The sequence below is a fragment of the Chrysochloris asiatica genome, unplaced genomic scaffold (genome assembly GCF_000296735.1).
Source record: "Chrysochloris asiatica unplaced genomic scaffold, ChrAsi1.0 scaffold00035, whole genome shotgun sequence".
NCBI classification, from domain to species: domain Eukaryota; kingdom Metazoa; phylum Chordata; class Mammalia; order Afrosoricida; family Chrysochloridae; genus Chrysochloris; species Chrysochloris asiatica.
This window is the reverse complement of record NW_006408553.1, coordinates 6,618,306-6,635,422: the sequence shown is the minus strand read 5'-3', so window position 1 is coordinate 6,635,422 and position 17,117 is coordinate 6,618,306. Positions and strand designations below refer to the sequence as shown.

Sequence of the window (17,117 nt, the reverse complement as noted above, 5' to 3'; positions counted from 1 at the left end):
TTCAGATGACCTTCCAGACAAAGACAGACTAGGAAGAAAGAGTGACGAACTACTTCTGAATCTTTAGTCACTGAAAACCTTATGAATAGCAGAGAAACAACAACATGAGACTAGCATATATGACAATATCACCTAGACTTAGCCCAGATATAGAAGTATGCAAAGTAAAACAGATCTATAAGAATGAAAAGAGAGAACCAGAGATACACTTACCGCAACAACAACAACAACAAATAAAAAGGGAATAATCCAGTTACAGAAATTCCAAATGAAGAGGAAATAACATAGAATTTCTAACTGTAACCCTAAAAAGGAGGCCAAACCTTACCCTTAACACTAACCCTAGTCCTAGCTGTAACTACCAATAAAAGACATGTCCTAGGTCTAGCTTAGTTTTTATCCATAGTTCTGACCCTAATCCTTACTAAATAAAAAGAAAGAAAACAAGGTGACAGCAATGAGATGGCATATATAAAATGCAAGTAAATTGCCAACCAAGAATCATGTTCGTGTGCTGAGTTGGTTCCAACTCAGTAGCAATTCTGTATAGGATTTCTGAGAGTGGCTGGTGGGTTTAAACTGCCAACCTGTGGTTAGCAGTCCAGTGCTTATTCTACAGTGCCACACCCAACAAAATTGTCCTTCAAATACGATGGTGAAATTAGGGCATTTCCAAATAGACAGAAATAAAAGGAATTTGTAATAATCAGACCAACTTTATAAGCAATACTAATTCTAGGTAATTCTGGGAATTCATCAGACAGACAGCAATAGTAGAAAACAACCCAATATTAATATACGTGACAACAACACCCACAAGTTAACCCAGATCTAGAAGTATCCAAGTAAAATAAACCTGTAAAATTAAAGATAGGCAACTAAAGAACCAGAACGTGTAACAAAGATAATTGCAAAGTAAAAAGAGGGAATAGTGTAGTTGCAGAACTCCCAAATGGACAGGGAGTCAAGATTTCAGGATAAAACAGACTGTCTTAAACCTGGGAAGAAATTAATACTGACGTTACTAAAGTGAAGGGGAAAACAATCTATAATTGAAAAGACAAACAAGCTAAACAGGGAGAGAGAGTGAGAGTATACCCACAAATATATATTGGGTTGACAGAGGATATTTGTATATGGGGAGTCCTGGTATGACACTGTAGAATAAGTGCTGAGCTGCTAAATGCAAGGTCCATGATTCAAACCCAACTGATCCTTGGAAACCCTATGTAGGGTCGCTGTAAGCTTGAACTGACTCTAAGGCACTTAACAACAATTTGTACATGGGTATTTTGTTGCAAATGTACCCATGAATGTGGTAGAACCTATACACAGGGCAACATTATGAAAACTTCTTAGACATAGCCAAATACCTTGAGGGATTGAGTCACCGGGCCTGGGGACCAAGGACCATAGTCTTAGGAGACACCAAAGTCAACTGGCATAACATTGTCCACAGAGACAATGTTCTACATCCTGCTTTGGTGAGTAGTGACTGAGGTCCTAAAAGCTCATGAGTGACCATCTAAGGTGCAACTATTGATCTCTCTCTGTCTGGAGAAAAGAAGAGTGATGAAAATGGACGATACATGAAAACAATTGGTCTAGTGGACTAATGGACCATGTGAATATTGGTCTACATGACACTCAAGTCAGAAAAACTAGATGGTGTCCAGCTACAACTACCAACTACCCTGAAAGGAACCACATTAGGACGTCCTGGGTAGAGTGGGAGATGTGGAACAAAACTCAAAATCATTAGATTAGACTTACTGATTAGATGGAGACTGATAGAACTATGGTCCATAGTCACCCATCATGTCTGGAAGTGAACTCATTCCTATGACTCAGTTTTTATCCAAGCAATAGACAGGTCTATGACGGGAACAATAACATTAGTGAGGTATGTATACCTTAGAGTGATCAACCATTTGAGATCAAAAGGGCCGGATTGACCCAAGAACAAAGTTTGAAAGGGTTAGGAAAAAAAGAAGGAATGAAATAGGAAATAGAGGGAGAAAGTGGGGTAAGTGATGTTCCATTGAGGGGATCATGATCAATTAGATGAAGTGTAATGTTTATGAATTGTTGAATGTAAAACTGATGATCTGCTCTGTAAACCTTTGTCCAATTCATAATAAAAACTTTAAAAACAAAGAGAAAAAAACAACCCACTGCCATCGATTGGATTTCTACTTATAATGACTCTGTAGGACAGAGTATAACTTCCAGGGCTGTAAATCTCTGCAGGGGAAGCATGGTGGCTTTGTAGGATGGACACTGGACTCTGAACCACAGGTCAGTGGTTGGAGCCCCTGGGAGACAGATGAGGCTTTCTACTTCCACAAAGATTTATAGCCACCCTGTACAGGGTTGCTACGAGTCACAACTGACTCGATGGCACTTAAGAACAACAACAAATCTTTGTGGAAGCAGACTGTCACCTCTTTCTCCCACAGAACAGCTGGTGGGTTCCAACCACTGACACTTTGGGTTAGCAGCCACGCATGAAATCACTGCACCACCAAGGCTCTTTTGGGTAGCCCTAGTGTTGGAGTCCTGGTGTGGCACTGTGGGCTTATGCGCCAGACTGCAAAGCCGTTTGAACTGCAAGGTCAGTGGTTCAAGCTCACCAGCTGCTCCTCGGAAACCCTATATAGGGTCGCTATGGGTCGGAACTGACTCGACAGCACTACACAACACAACAACAACAACAGTATCAGTAGCATAAGCACTGCACTGTGAACCACAAGGTCAGCGGTTCGAACCTATCAACTGCTCTATGAGAGAAAGATGAGACTTTCTGCTCCCACAAAGATTTACAGCCTTGGAAATCCTATATAGGGTCACTATGAGTCAGAATCGACTCACGGAACCTAACAACAAACAAGTATTTCAGAATGAAGTTTTTGTAGCCATTTATATATCTCTGACATCAAGGACAATTGCACCTAGTATAGAAAAGCTACTAGTGGTTACGAATCGGGCTGCGAGCCGCAAGGTCAGCAGTTCGAAACTACCAGCGGTTCCGCGGGAGAAAGATGAGGAAATCTGCTCCCGTAAAGATTTACAGCCTCGGAAACCCTGTGTAGGGTTGCTATGAGTCGGAACCGACTCCACAGCACACAACAACAACAACAACAACTTAATAAATACTTAGAAAAATGAATTAATTAAATTGAAAGGACATTAAAAGAATTAAAGACCTATTGTCAAAAAACAGATGTCCACATAAAATTAACCTTCCCAGGTTCAAAGGCCAGCTCTTCCACTATTGTCAACGTGACCTTGGGAAATTACTCACCTGATTAGAGTTGTTATGAGAATGAAATGATGTACATAAAGGGATGATATATACACAAAGCTTGTAGCATAATGTTCTGCACCTACCATAATAACAAATACTAGTCTCTTTCTCATTTGTCTTCTTCCTCTGAATTGGGCTGAAAAGTTGGGGAGCGTGTATTTTTTCCCTAAAGATTATAGACTCCCTTTTGAATAAATCCAGTGACCCCAATTTGGTTTATGACCTGGTGTTAGGGACTAATGAACCAGACAGGTGAGAGTGTCAGATACTCTGTGTGGAAATAGTTAACCTTCCTCAGGTACATTCCCATCTTTAGTCACCTTTTGGATGCATTCACATCCCCTGATTGTGTGATTGCATTTGGAGTTGCCAATAAGCCTGTGTGTACAATTTTTTTTTATTTTACATGGATCTGAACTGAACTTGAGTTCCAGAACTTTTCTTGGAGCTCATCTAACATAACTCTTTTGTATTTTAAAGCATTTCCCGGGCATATTTTGTTCCAGCCTGGCCCTCATTTTCCTTTGTTGGGATTGCCAATGCTATTCCTTGCTAGGTTGACTTAAGATAAGTGGCAGAACCACATCTTTGGCAGCTGCATCTAGATTCATTGCCTTTCTACGGAGTTAGACCAGTTCACCCCTACACGCTAGTCTATGCTACCCACCTCCCAGAGCTGTCTACTCACAGCTGTGTCAAGATAATAAACAAATTTTTTCAGAGATTACCTGCTTTTTCCAGTGAAGTGTAAATTGCCTGACATACTGCAGAGTTGATAAATGCTGTCAAGTCAGTTCCAATTCATCAATTGACCCCTTGTACCACAGAATGAAACACTACCCAGTCTTGCACCACCCTCATAATCGTTCTTATGCTTGAGCCCATTGTTTTAGCCAGTGTGCCAGTTCATCTTATTGGAGATGTTCCCCCTTTTTGCTGACTCTAACTTACCAAGCATGATGTCCTTTTCCAGGAACTTGACTGGTCCCTTCTGATAACATGTCCAAAGTATGTGAGATGAAGTCTCTCCTTCCTCACTTTTAAGCACCTTCTGGCTATACGTTTAATACATATTTGTTCATCTTACTAACTGTTCATGCTATATTCAATAATTTTTTCCAACACCATAATTAAAATACATCAACTATTTTCTGGTCTTCCTTACACTTTGTCCAGTTTTTGCACGTATATAAGGCAATTTGAAAAGACCATAGCTTGGTTCACTTAGTCCTCAAAGTGACATGTTTGCTCTTTAACACATCAGAGAGGTATTTTGCAGCAGATTTGCACAGTGCAATACGTCATTTGATTTCTTGACCGTTTCCATAGGTGTTAATTGTGGATCTCAGTAAAGTTCAGATCCTTGGCAACTTCAATCTTTTCTCTGTTTATCATCATTACATTGCTTATTGCTCTAGTTGAAGTCTCGTAAGGAGTTTTTTTTTTCTTTCCAGTGAGGTGTAACCCATACTGAAGACTGTATGTAATCTTTGATCTTCATCAGTAAGTGCTTCATGTCCACTTTCAGCAAGCAAGTTTGTGTCATCTGCGTATCTCAGGTTGTTAATGAGTCTTCCTGCAGTCCTGATGCCATGTTCTTCTTCATATAGCCCAGATTCTTGGATTATTTACTCAGCATTCAGAGAAAATATATTGCCGTGTACATATGAGAAAGCATGTTTTATCACTGGGCTTCTGAGGAAGGCTTTGCTCTTCCTCCCCATGTGCTGACTGACTGCTCTGCAGAGTAAACAGAATGTCTGCCCTGCACTGCAGGTCTACCCATGTCTCTGGTTTGCCCTGGCCACATCCTCCCTCTGACCTGGTGAGTTTGGCGAGTGTGGTAGCAAAAGCAGGATGCATTATTAAACTCCTTAGTGGTGGTGTTTTTACTTTTATTTTTTAATTTTTTGAAAAAAGGGTCATATCTTTTATTTGAAAGTATATCATTGCCATCTCTCTGAGCCTGGTAATATAATCCTAAATACTTTACAAATCTGGCTTTTTGTTGTGGTTGTTGTTAGTACCACTGTGTCATTTCTGACACATAGCGATCCTGTATAGGGTTTCTGAGGAGTGGCTGGTGGGTTTGAACTGCCGACCTGGGGTAAGCAGTCCAACACTTACCCTACAGTGCCACACCAGGACTCCAAACTGGGAGTATGCTATATAATAATGTGAACCTGCCATAATTCATTCAACTGTTCCTTGATTTAGGACCTTCTGTTTGTTTTTGGTGTTTCTTATACTTCATACAATGAAGTAGGCATCTTTATTTGTGTTATGATGATTTTAATTTTCTAAATTAGATCTTCAGAAGTAGAAATAATGGATTAAGCAAAATGTATATTTAAAAATTTAACAGACATTACCATATCATTTTCTCAAGAAAGAATAGTAATTTTTACTCCTTTAGTAATATAGGAAAGTACTCTTTATTTCTCATCAAAAATTCCTTTTGGTTGAAGAGGTGAAAAGACATTTCATTGTTACTTTAATTTGCATTTTCCTGACTACTCAAGGAAAAACCCTGGTAGCACAAGGATTTTCTACTCAGCTGCTAACTGAAAGATTGCAGTTTGAACCCATCAGCCACTCTGTGGGAGAAAGATGAGGTCATCAACCTCTAAAAAGATGGATGGCCTTTGAAACCTGACTTTGTCCTATAGGGTCACTGAGTCAGAATCGACTTGACAGCAGTGGTGCTTGGGGTTTGACTACCTGAGCTTGAGCAACTTTTCGTGTAATTGGCCATCATTTGTGTTTCTTCTTTGCCTGTTTTTCTATTGGTATTTTTTCTTAATGATTTGGAAGAACTTTTTGTGTATTAGGAATATTTACTTTTTTTTCTTTTTTTGCATATTATTGTAGATGTTTTTGTCCTAGCCCTTTCATTTGTTCATTTTACTTTCTATCTTTTTGTCATAAACTTTGTGAACATTTTTCTTTGTGTCATGTAGTTTCCTTCATTTGACTGGGCTTTAATTTTGGGGTATTTTAGAATGTGTGTTCTAATGTGACTAGGATTTTATCTTTTCCTATTCAACTAGATATAGCTGACATAGAGAAAAGCTATTGATTTGTATATACTTAGTTTCTGGTGTGGGCTGTGGGATAAAGCATTGGACCAGCCCCTCCTTGGAAACCCTATACAGGGTTGCTATGAGTTGGAACGGACTTGACAGCACTTAACAACAACAACTTTGTTTCTGGAGGCTTGGTGTGGTGCTGTAGGATAAGCATTGGACTGCTAACAACAAGGTCTGTGGTTCAAATCCACTTGCCACTCCTTGGTAACCCTTATACAGAGTCTCTATGAGTCAGAACAAATTTGAAGACACTTAACAACACTCTATTTCTAGACACCATACTAAATTCTTTCTAGTTTTTTTTTTTTTTTTCTTTCCAGCTTTTAGACTGTCGGGTTTTCCAAATATACAGTAATAGTGTCTGCAGGTAAAGAGAATTTTATCATTTGCCAATACTTCATTTTTTCCTCCTATAGTCCTGCTGTGGCACTGTCGGTTAACTACTAGACTTCAAGGTTGATTTGAATCGCAAGGTCGGCAGTTCAAACTCACCACCCACTCCTCAGAAACCCTGTGCAGGGTCTCTGAGGTGGAACCGACATGACAGCACTTAACAACAACCTAGTACAATGATGTGTAATTACTAGTTGGAGCCTCTATTTTTAAAGGTATTAGACTTGTTATGGGTAAAAGTCATGTCGTGTTTGGAGTCTGAGCTGCAGATGGATCCCCTGCTGTTGGTGCCATGACACTGCTCGTATCACTTCATGATGTTTCCTCATCACAGCAGAAGTATGGGAATCACTGAGCTTCTGAGGCAGCAGTGGGCAGACTACTTCTTTCCCAACCAGAGTCCAGGCTGTTTCAAGTAGGGGATCGTGTGCCTTGTGTTCTCTCCCTCACAGAACCTAGCAGAGAACTGGGCACATAATAAGAACTGTCCAGATGTTCTGAGTGTGTTTCTAGTCTCTCTTTCCAGTGCTTTCCTCACTTCTCCCTTGAAGCCAACTTTGACTTAAATATTGTCTGCCTAGAGTGCCCTTCTCCCTCACCCAGGGTGGACAATATTGATTTGAGCCTTTAGGCCAGAGGTTCTCTAAAACTTTTATCAGTATCAGCATTAGCTGGTAGGCTTCAAACACAGATTAGTGGCCAACCTCAAAGTTTCCCACTCAGCCCTTCTGGCATGGATGGATCTTTAGAACTTGCACTTCTAACAAGTTTGGATACTGCTCATCTAGACTGTGGAGTCCTGCTGTAGCACTGTAGGATAAACACTCGACCTCAAGGTCGGTTTGAACTCAACAGCAGCTCTCAGAAACCCTATGCAGGGTCACTGTGAGTCGGCCCTGACTCGATGGCACTAACAGCAACAACAGCAGTCTAGGCTATGCAATTTGCAAACCATAGCTCTAAACTATATTTGATGACTTCATGGGTACAAGGCTAAGAATTCTTTAATGAATAAGCCAGTAATTGTCTAAGTTCTGGCATAGCCTGTCTCACAGAGTGGCTTCACTTCACTGCCCTTACCTGTGTCACAGATGAAGACACACAATATTGATTTTAATACATGACAGGAGAGTCTGGAATGAAAAGCATTCTTTAGGCTAACTTAAAAATTTCCTTTCCTTTCTACCCTCTCAGCTTCTGCACTTAGATATCTTCATGAGAACAGGATCATCCATCGGGATCTAAAACCAGAAAACATTGTCTTACAGCAAGGAGAGCAGCGGGTGAGTCCCCTTCCAGAACTGAAGAAACCCCAGGCTGCCTGGGGAGCAGCTCTGGTACAGTCGGAACGCACTTCAAGTGTTTGTGTGCGTGTTTCCTGAAGTTAAAGCTTTGGTTTCCTGATAGTGCTTTTTGACTTTAAACAAAATTCAGTAAAAAGTTCTCCCTTGCCTATTGAGGTAAATTTGAATGGATTGCATTGTTAATTGCCCACGTTGCAGGAGTATGATAAGGAAAATGTTTGTCTTCCAATCTCCAGTCACCCACCCCGCCTACGCACTTCTTGGAAATTTGTTTCAGAGCCTTAACTTTTTTTAAAATTAACAGACTTTTTTTTTTTTTTAAGAAATGTTTTAGTTTTACAGAAACATTGAACCAAAAGTACAAAAGAGTTCTCACATGTCCCTTCTTTTTTCTCTTCTCCCTGCCCTTCTTTTCCTTTCCCAGAGTTTCCTCTGGAGTTTATAGTATGAAAGACTTAGGCCAGTCCCATTATTAATATCTTCCATTGGCATGATACATTTGTTATAATTGATGGACCAATATTTCTACATTGCTATTAACCAAAAGCAATGATTTACAGTAGGATCTACTCTTTGTCAAATTTCATAGGATTTGACAAGTGCATAATTTCATGTACCCACCATTACTGTATGATGTAGAACAGTTTCACTGCCCTAAAAACCCCTACTCCATCTACTCATAGCTACTCCCTTGCCCATGGCAACCACCAGTCTTTCTAATGTCTCTAGTTTTGCCTTTTCCAAAGTATATAGCTTTTTTCAGATTTCTTTCGCTTAGCAACATGCATCCAATGTTCCTTCCTCTCTTTTTGTGGCATGATTGCGTGATTTTTTTATTTTTTATTATTATTATGGTTTGTATTTGTTATTGCTCCATTGTATGGATGCACCACAGTTTGTGTATACACTCCGGAACCTCAACTTTTGATGCTAAAATGAAAAGTAGCTGCCAGTTCTAGATATGACTGAGAAGAGGCATTTCGAGCTAGCATTGTCCATGCTGAAGATCCCCTTAGGGCTCTTTGTGAGCACATCTTCCCTGACTATCTTTAGTGGCTCCCTGCTTAGGTGTGTTACCTCACCATCTGATTGACACGTTTGTTTGATCAGCTGAGGGTGTTGAGTGAGGGCTCAGCTGAGCATAATGCAGTAACTCACCTCATGGGTCACTTGATACCTTCTGCTACAGCTTCCGTCAGCATTCTTAGACCTGACTCTGACTGTCAGCAGCACTCTCTACTGTTCTAGTTTATGCTCATTCTTGCCAGTAGTTCTAAGGTTTGGAATGTAAAGGTATTTACTGTCAAGGGACTGGCCTGGTCTTTCATGTTACAAAGTCCAGGTTTACCAATCCTGAGCGCTGATTCACAACTGTTAATTTTGGACTTCCTCTCAATATTGGTGGAAGAGTAAGAGGGCACATACATATAGCATTTTTAGTGTTGATTTACTTTTGCCTTAAATCTACCATGTTGAGGTTGTTTATATGCATGTATTTGATAGCTCTTAGGAACTTAGGATCTAATATCACTTCTTGTCATTAAATGCCATCAAGTCGGTTTCATAAATATTCACTACTCTAATAGCAAATGATCAAGAGTACCTGTAGAAAGACAATGCATTTTCATAACCCTCAAAGTTTTTGTCTTTTTTTTTCCCCCAGTTAATACACAAAATTATTGACTTAGGATATGCCAAGGAGCTGGATCAGGGCAGTCTTTGTACTTCCTTTGTGGGGACCCTGCAGTACCTGGTAAGATATGGATCAACATGTTTGCGTATCAGTTTGTTTCTCATGCCTGTGTTTGCCGAGCTCCACTCTCCTGACCTTCTAGCACCTAAGCCTTGCCAGCTCTGTGGATGTTTCCTAAGTATCTAGGAGTTGCTGCAGGAGTCAAATCCATCATTCCTTTAAGTCAGCCTCTTCTGCCTGTGCAATGATACAGACGTCTTCTCAGATATCAGAAGGACTAGTGTGCCCTTATAGAATCCCTGTAACCTCTCTGTGGTTTAGTGTTTTCACCTGCAATTAAAGGTTTAGACTAGATTCATGCTGATCGGTAGAGACCAGTTTCTCATGAGGTGTCTCCGAATCGGTTGAGAAGGCTGAGCTCTGAGCTCTCCACTGTCCCAATTTTGCCTAAATATTGGGGTTCTGCTTTTGAGTTATTCATTCAAGAAACATTGATTGAGTGCAGTTTGTGTGTTGGAGCTGGAGACACAGTGGTAAAGAACACTGGCTGACTTTGGCCTTCTGGACTTTAGCGGTTTAGCAAAGAAGTAGACATTAGCCCATATTTACACAGAGAGTATCTTGAGTTTATGCTGGGGAGAGATTCTTCAGGGCCATCTTGGCCATGCTGAGGAGTTTAGACTTTATTCTAAATTCTCTGGAGAGACATTGAAGCATTTTAAGTTAAAAATGATCAAGTTTTTGAAAGACCTTTTCAAAATACCATCCTTGGCATAGTTTGGAGAATGAATTTCACTGAATGACAGTGGATACAAGTAGGCCCTGACTTAAAATGAGTTTCTTTTCCCAAAGACTCCCATCAAAAGTCATTTGTGATGTAAGTCAAATACTTCATTTTATTTTCTTTTTTTAAGGTTGCATTATTGTTGCCTTTCATTATCAGTTTCTTCATAAATCCAGTGTTTTGGGGTTGGCATGAGACTTGATAACATCAGCAAATTACATACTGGAACATTCTGTGCTGTGCTTATTATTAACAATAAGATGGAAAAAACAAACAAACAGAGGCATACACATAAGTGTGGCTCATTGTAACTGGAATGCATCGTAAGTCAGGGCTGCCTGTAGTGGGCAAGTCACTAGGAGTCTATTGCAGTAGCCAGTTCAGAGCTGGTAGTAGTAGGAAAGATGTACAGAATGTTAGACTCAAGAAATGCTTAGCTCTGAGTTTCTGTCAAGGGTGATGGAAAACTTAAGGAACAAATAAAGGTGCTGACTGAACGTAACCAATATCAAATTATACATGTGGAGATTGTTGTAGTGACAAATGTTTTATGATTTACCACCAACAGAAATGAAAAAAGGAAATAAACATGTAAATGATTGGGGATGTCAGTCCATTTAAAACTGATTTTCAAACTGTGGCTCCTGACCTGGTAGTGGAATGTGAAATCACAACCAGAATTCTTTAAAAAAGAAAGAAAGAGAATAGATGGTACCACTGTGCATTGTATATAGAAGAATAAGTCCTAGGACATAAAATTTTATTTCAGTTATTGCAAAGAGGAAAAGAATGCTTTGGAAAGTCCCCAAAATACAAGCGCTTAGAGATATTTTAGCAAGACTTAATAATTGGTTGCATATAGATAGTACAATCAGTAAAATATTGATTGAATTAAAGACATCTTCAGTTTAAAAAAAAAGTTGAAAATCACTAGTCTAGATGAATGTAAATATCCTATATAGTTTTAAATTAGAAAAAAGAAATTAACGTGGTTTTTAGTGCATTTATATTGCCTATCTGTAAATCACCAACTAGGACATTGGACTCCATCAGTGTATCACCTGCTCTGTGGAATAAATAGACCTTTCACAGCAGTGACCCACTCAGGGCTATGATTCAAGCCCCTTTGTCCGTTTGACTTGTCAGTCGTGCTGAGTGAACATCCTTTGGTAGCTCAGCAGCTATCCAGTGAGGGGGGTTCGGCATTCTGACCAGGATGTGGGTCAAATTGTTCAATCACATGAGCTGAAACCCCTGTTCATAACCAGGCATGGAAATTGTCCTGGTCACCCCAAAATTTATCACATCCCTGTCTCCATGCCTTTGCTGACTGTGGACATGTCTAGAAACCCTTCCATCTGAAATGGCCAGGTCTGCTCCCACCTGCACATTGTAGCTTTCCTCTGTCGGCTTTAGCAGCAGTCATACACCAGGCTTTCTCCTGCTTGGTGGTACATATCCTGTCCCATTGTACAAACACACATTACCTAGGTCAGGAGACTTGGTCAGTGTGCATACAGCATTTAATGCTGAGTATGTATTTGGGGCCTACAACCTGATATTTTTTTCCTTTGTTGTCTGTAGTATAGCTCATAACTTCTCACTGTGCACAGTGCTGAAAGCTGTGTGCAGGGGTTGTTTTTAGCTAGTGATTAAAATGCTTTTTAATACGTGCTTGCAAATGCTTCAGTCCTTACTTTTCGAGGACAGCGATTAAAGCACAGAGAAGGAAGGATGGAGAGTGTACTCTGGTCTACCTAAAAATAACTCCTAGGGGCCCTGACCCCTTAGTGTTGCTATCAGAGTTAATGGGTATGAACAAGGTAGAGAAAAACTAAACATGCTCCCCACTGGTCACCTCCTCATCCTTTAGAGAACATGCCAGTACCCCCTCCAGGAGCCAGGAGAATGTGGGGCACAATCAGATGGGGGTGGTGCTCCTCCCTCCCCAGGAGCCCCACCTCCAGCAGTGTTCCCCACCATAGACTGTTTATCGTGCAGGCCCCGGAGCTGCTGGAGCAGCAGAAGTACACGGTGACGGTGGATTACTGGAGTTTCGGCACCCTGGCTTTCGAATGCATCACGGGCTTCCGACCATTCCTCCCCAACTGGCAGCCTGTGCAGTGGTGAGTGAGAGACCAGGGCTCCAGGCCCCAGACCCCAGGGTGTCCAAAAGGAGTGTTCCTTTTTGTTTCCATCACTTTTTCACCCACCCCATGCTTCGCTGGGCAGGCCTGTGAGATCTGTGATTTGCCACCTCCCAGAGGAAGATCTCTTAGAACCCAGCATATAGGCAGTCAGAGCACCAAAACCCAAGAAAAATCAAGTAATTGTTAAGTGGTGTGGCACTATAGGATAAGCACTTGACCATAGCGTTGATTTGAACTGCAAGGTCGGCAATTCATACTCACCAGCCACTCCTTAGAAACCCTATACAAGGTCGTTATGAGTAGGGAATGACTTGACAGCATTTACCAACAGCAACAAGATGGATTCTGACAATCTTAACATCTTATTTTAAAAATTATTCTATATCAATGACATTTGCTCTATTTCCAGTAAAAATAACAAGTCAGGACATTTATGGAACGTCAGAAAATGTTTACATTACTTCAGTGTGTAAGGGAGCCCTGGTGGCACAGTGGTGAAACACCCGGCTGCTGACCAAAAATTCAGTAGTGAGAACCACCAGCTATTCTGCAGGAGAATGAAGGGACAGTCTGCTTCAGTAGGGTACCACCTTGGGAGCCCTATGGAGTAGTTCTACTCGGTCCTGTGGAGTCTACTGTATAGCAGTTAGGCTTGGTTTGGTATTGTTTTAGTGTTTGCTTTGAATTAGAAAGTCAAAGACACATGCATGTTGCTAATAATAAGGCATTATTTGTATGGAAATTTGTTATAAATTTGACTATGCCTGAATGTAATTTTTTACTTCCGAAGCATAAGAGTGTAGTTTAAAATGTATGCCTAATAAGTAACAATAATTATAATAAAATATTTTCTAATAAAAATAAAGGAATTGGAAACAAAAACAGTGAATGAAAGCTTTAGGCTCTGAGATTTTTTTCAATAACATGATATTTTATCTGAACTAGATTATGATTCTGCTAGTTAAATACATATTTCAGCCTCTGATTTACATTAAAACACAGGTAGTAGTTGCCATTAGCAAAACTGGGAATAGAGGAAGGAATTTTTTAAGTTAAAAAATTTTCAATTTCTTTAGAAAATTTTGTGTGTATAAGAAACTTTGCTTGTGACTCTTTGCAGCAACACTGAGAAGTTAGCATGGGTACCATGTTTTATATCACTAGCTGAAATGTGCTAAGAACATTGCTCAAGCTCAGTCTCTGAGAAGGCAGAATCTGAATTCATATAAAATCTGTTCAAATCTGATAGCCTTTCCCTCTTCCAACTCCAGGACATAGCCTCTCATTATATTCCTGTGTATAAAATTATCATTACAGTTTTTAACTTCATAAAAGAAAACTACTCAAGTTTAAGAGTGAATTTAGCATGTACAATGTGTATCATTATTGTTGTTAAGTGCCGTTGAGTTGGTTCTGACTCATAGCAACCCTATATAGGGCTTCAAAGGCATGATTGGTGGATTTGAACAGTAGACCTGTGTATGTCCCTAAGCTGTTGTTGTTAAGTGCTGTTGAGTTGGTTCTGACCTATGGGTATAGGCTTTCCAAGGAGTGGCCCATAAGTAGCCCAGTGCTTATCATACAGCACCACACCAGGAGTTAATGTGTATTATTAATATGCCTCTAAAATCTTAATAATTGCCTTTAAATACTAAAAACTTTTAAAACCCAGAGGTTACAATTTTCATAATTGCTTTTGTTTTTTTAACTGATTACAAAAATAGTGTTGTATTGTTTATTTTACTTACATTAACCACTACAAGAATAAATAATGTAGATAGATGTTGTTGTTGTTGTTAAGGGCCGTCAAGTCAATTCTGATTCATAGTGACCCTGTATAGTGTTTCCAAAAAGCAGCTGGTGGGTTTGCTCCACCAACCTTGTGGTTCGCATTTATCCTGCAGCACCACACCATTTCCCACATCAGTTAGATTTCATCCAAAGTTGTTACTTGAGAGGCACACACACGCTTAATTGAAATGTTGCTACTGTTGCCCAAAAGGAATCGTGGTTGCATTTTGGGTAAGACATTGGGCTGCTAATTGCGCAAAGTCAGCCACTTTTCGGGAGAAAGATAAAACTGTCTGTCCCCATAAAGATGTAGTCTCAGAAACCGTATATGGGTCACTGTGAGTTGAAATGGACTTGATGGCAGTGGGGGTTGTTTTGTTGCTGTTTTTCTTTTTTAACTGTTGCTCGAAACATTTTTTCTTTTAATTTTTTAGGTTTTTGAGCAGCGGTAAGCTTAGATGGCTCAAAATTTAAAAAGAGCTGCTCAGTTCCCTCCCCAAAGGCAACTAAAAGACCATTAGTGTTTGATATGCCTCCAAATTGACATATTAGGTTTATTTGTTCATTTCCTTTTTTTCTACCAGTGGTAGTGTGACCTGTACCCTGTTCTGTATGTACTCTTAAAGCAGTCTTACACTGAGAATTTCTTCCAGAGCCAGTTTATATGTAACAAACACAAAAAATACTTGTTTTGAGTCCAAAAAAGCACTGCAGAGTTTGATCACCCCTCATTTCTACCAGATTAACTTTGTTTTGTTTTTGAATTTTGGAGACTCAGGGAACAATAGGAAAACAAGAATAACCACACAAAGCAGAAGCAAACCACTGTATTTTTTCTGTTAATCCAATCCCTTCAGTAAATATATATTTTAGATTTTTTTAAGAACAAAGCAAAAAAAAAAGAAAGAAAGGCAACATAAATATACATACTCGAAGCTACGGACTGAAAGGTTGGCGTTTCAAACCCACCCAGTGGCACCTGGGAAAGAAACCATGGTGATCTGCTTCCCCATAAATATGATAACGACAGCCCCAAACTCTTCAGCTCTACTCTGTAACACATGGGGTTGCCATGAGTCAACTTGACAGCAATGGGTTTTGTTTAGTTATGCATACTCTCATATAACCTGCTTTTCAAAATTAGTATTGAGCACTTCTTCTTTTCACCTGGAAAAATAGAGGAAGAAGGAATAGGAGAAGGATGTGGAGTGTGTGGCTAATCATGCCTTCATGAATAGCTGCCTCTTTTGCCATGAGACTAGAAGATGTCTAGCTAGCACTATTACACATTTTGATCAAAGACTCCATAGAAGAAGGAAGAAATTGCAGAACAGGATTGCAGATTCTTCTAGAATCCAGACTTCCTAGATCCATAAAGGTTGCATGAAGTGCGACTACTACTCTGAGATAATCTTTAAACCTTAAACCAAAAATATCCCCTAATGTCTTAAACACCAATGCAATAGTTTAACAGTTCAGTAAGAAATGTCTGTCTTAAGCATTATGTTCTTTTAAGAACTATCTGTGGGATCATTCTGACAATAGCAATTTGGAAGATTATATAGGGACCTTAGGGGAGCAGTGAATTTATGTGACTAGATATAAGAACAACTCAAATAAGTCAGGTGAGAATGATTACATAATTCAAATAATGCCATCAGTGTCACTGGTTGGTACATGTAGAAGCTGTTGAATTGGTCTATGTTTTGCTATATATGTATTCTTAATAGCAACAAAATAAAAATTTTAAACCTCAAGACACTTTTTATGTTACTATGTTTTTCCACAATATTTAGTGGCTGTATTCCATTGAGTGGCTGTGCTGTAGTTTATTTAACTTACCCTATTGTCAAAAGCACAGGCAGTTTATAATTTTTAACTCTTAAAGCAACACCAAGAAGAAGAACATCTTTGTAGAGACAGTCCTTGTACATGCACAATTATTTCCTTAGGATAAATTCCTCAATGTGGAATTAACAGATCACAAAGTATATACATTTTAAAGAATTTTAAATAAGCTGTTCACCTGAAAGCCTGCTTCAATATATACTTCTATCAGGAACATTCTAAGCTTCTCCTTTCACCTCACCGCTGCCAACACCAGCTATTATCATTTTTCTAAATACCTTTCTGGAAGTAGTAAAAGCATTAATTTTTGCAAAGGACAAATATTTATACCATGAGAATCTTTATAAGAATGAAATTCATTCCAGAAGAGTCCTTTTGTGTAATGGCAGTTGAGTTCATTTAGCATGTGCATGTCAGACATTACTAATGCAGAGATGGATCAGACAAGGTGGTTGGTGAAATGCCAAAAATATGCCCTCATGTGGTGACTTTAAACCATGTGATACTCATTTGTTGTAAGTGCTGTCAAGTCTCTTCTACTCATAGCGACCCTGTATAGGGTTTCCCAGGAGTGGCTGGTGGGTTTAAACCATAAACCTTGTGGTTTGCAGCCCAGTGCTTATCCTACAGCACCAAACCAGGAGTCCAGTGCTCATTTAGAGACATTGAAACAAAACAACCAAACTGATTGTTGTTAAATTGATTCTGACTCGCAGTGAATTTGTATCAGCTCTATGACTATATAGAAGGAAGAAGGA

General features: G+C 39.6%; 1 protein-coding gene across 2 annotated transcripts in view; it reads left to right on the top strand.

Moving 5' to 3' along the window:
* IKBKB (inhibitor of kappa light polypeptide gene enhancer in B-cells, kinase beta) overlaps positions 1-17,117 on the top strand; it is a 99,933-nt gene that overhangs the window by 54,245 nt on the left and 28,571 nt on the right. For both annotated transcript variants that reach the window (XM_006859925.1, XM_006859924.1), the window contains exons 5-7: positions 7,984-8,072; positions 9,757-9,846; positions 12,572-12,696. In XM_006859925.1, the coding sequence (XP_006859987.1) occupies positions 7,984-8,072; positions 9,757-9,846; positions 12,572-12,696 (304 nt within the window). The remainder of the gene's footprint in view (positions 1-7,983; positions 8,073-9,756; positions 9,847-12,571; positions 12,697-17,117) is intronic.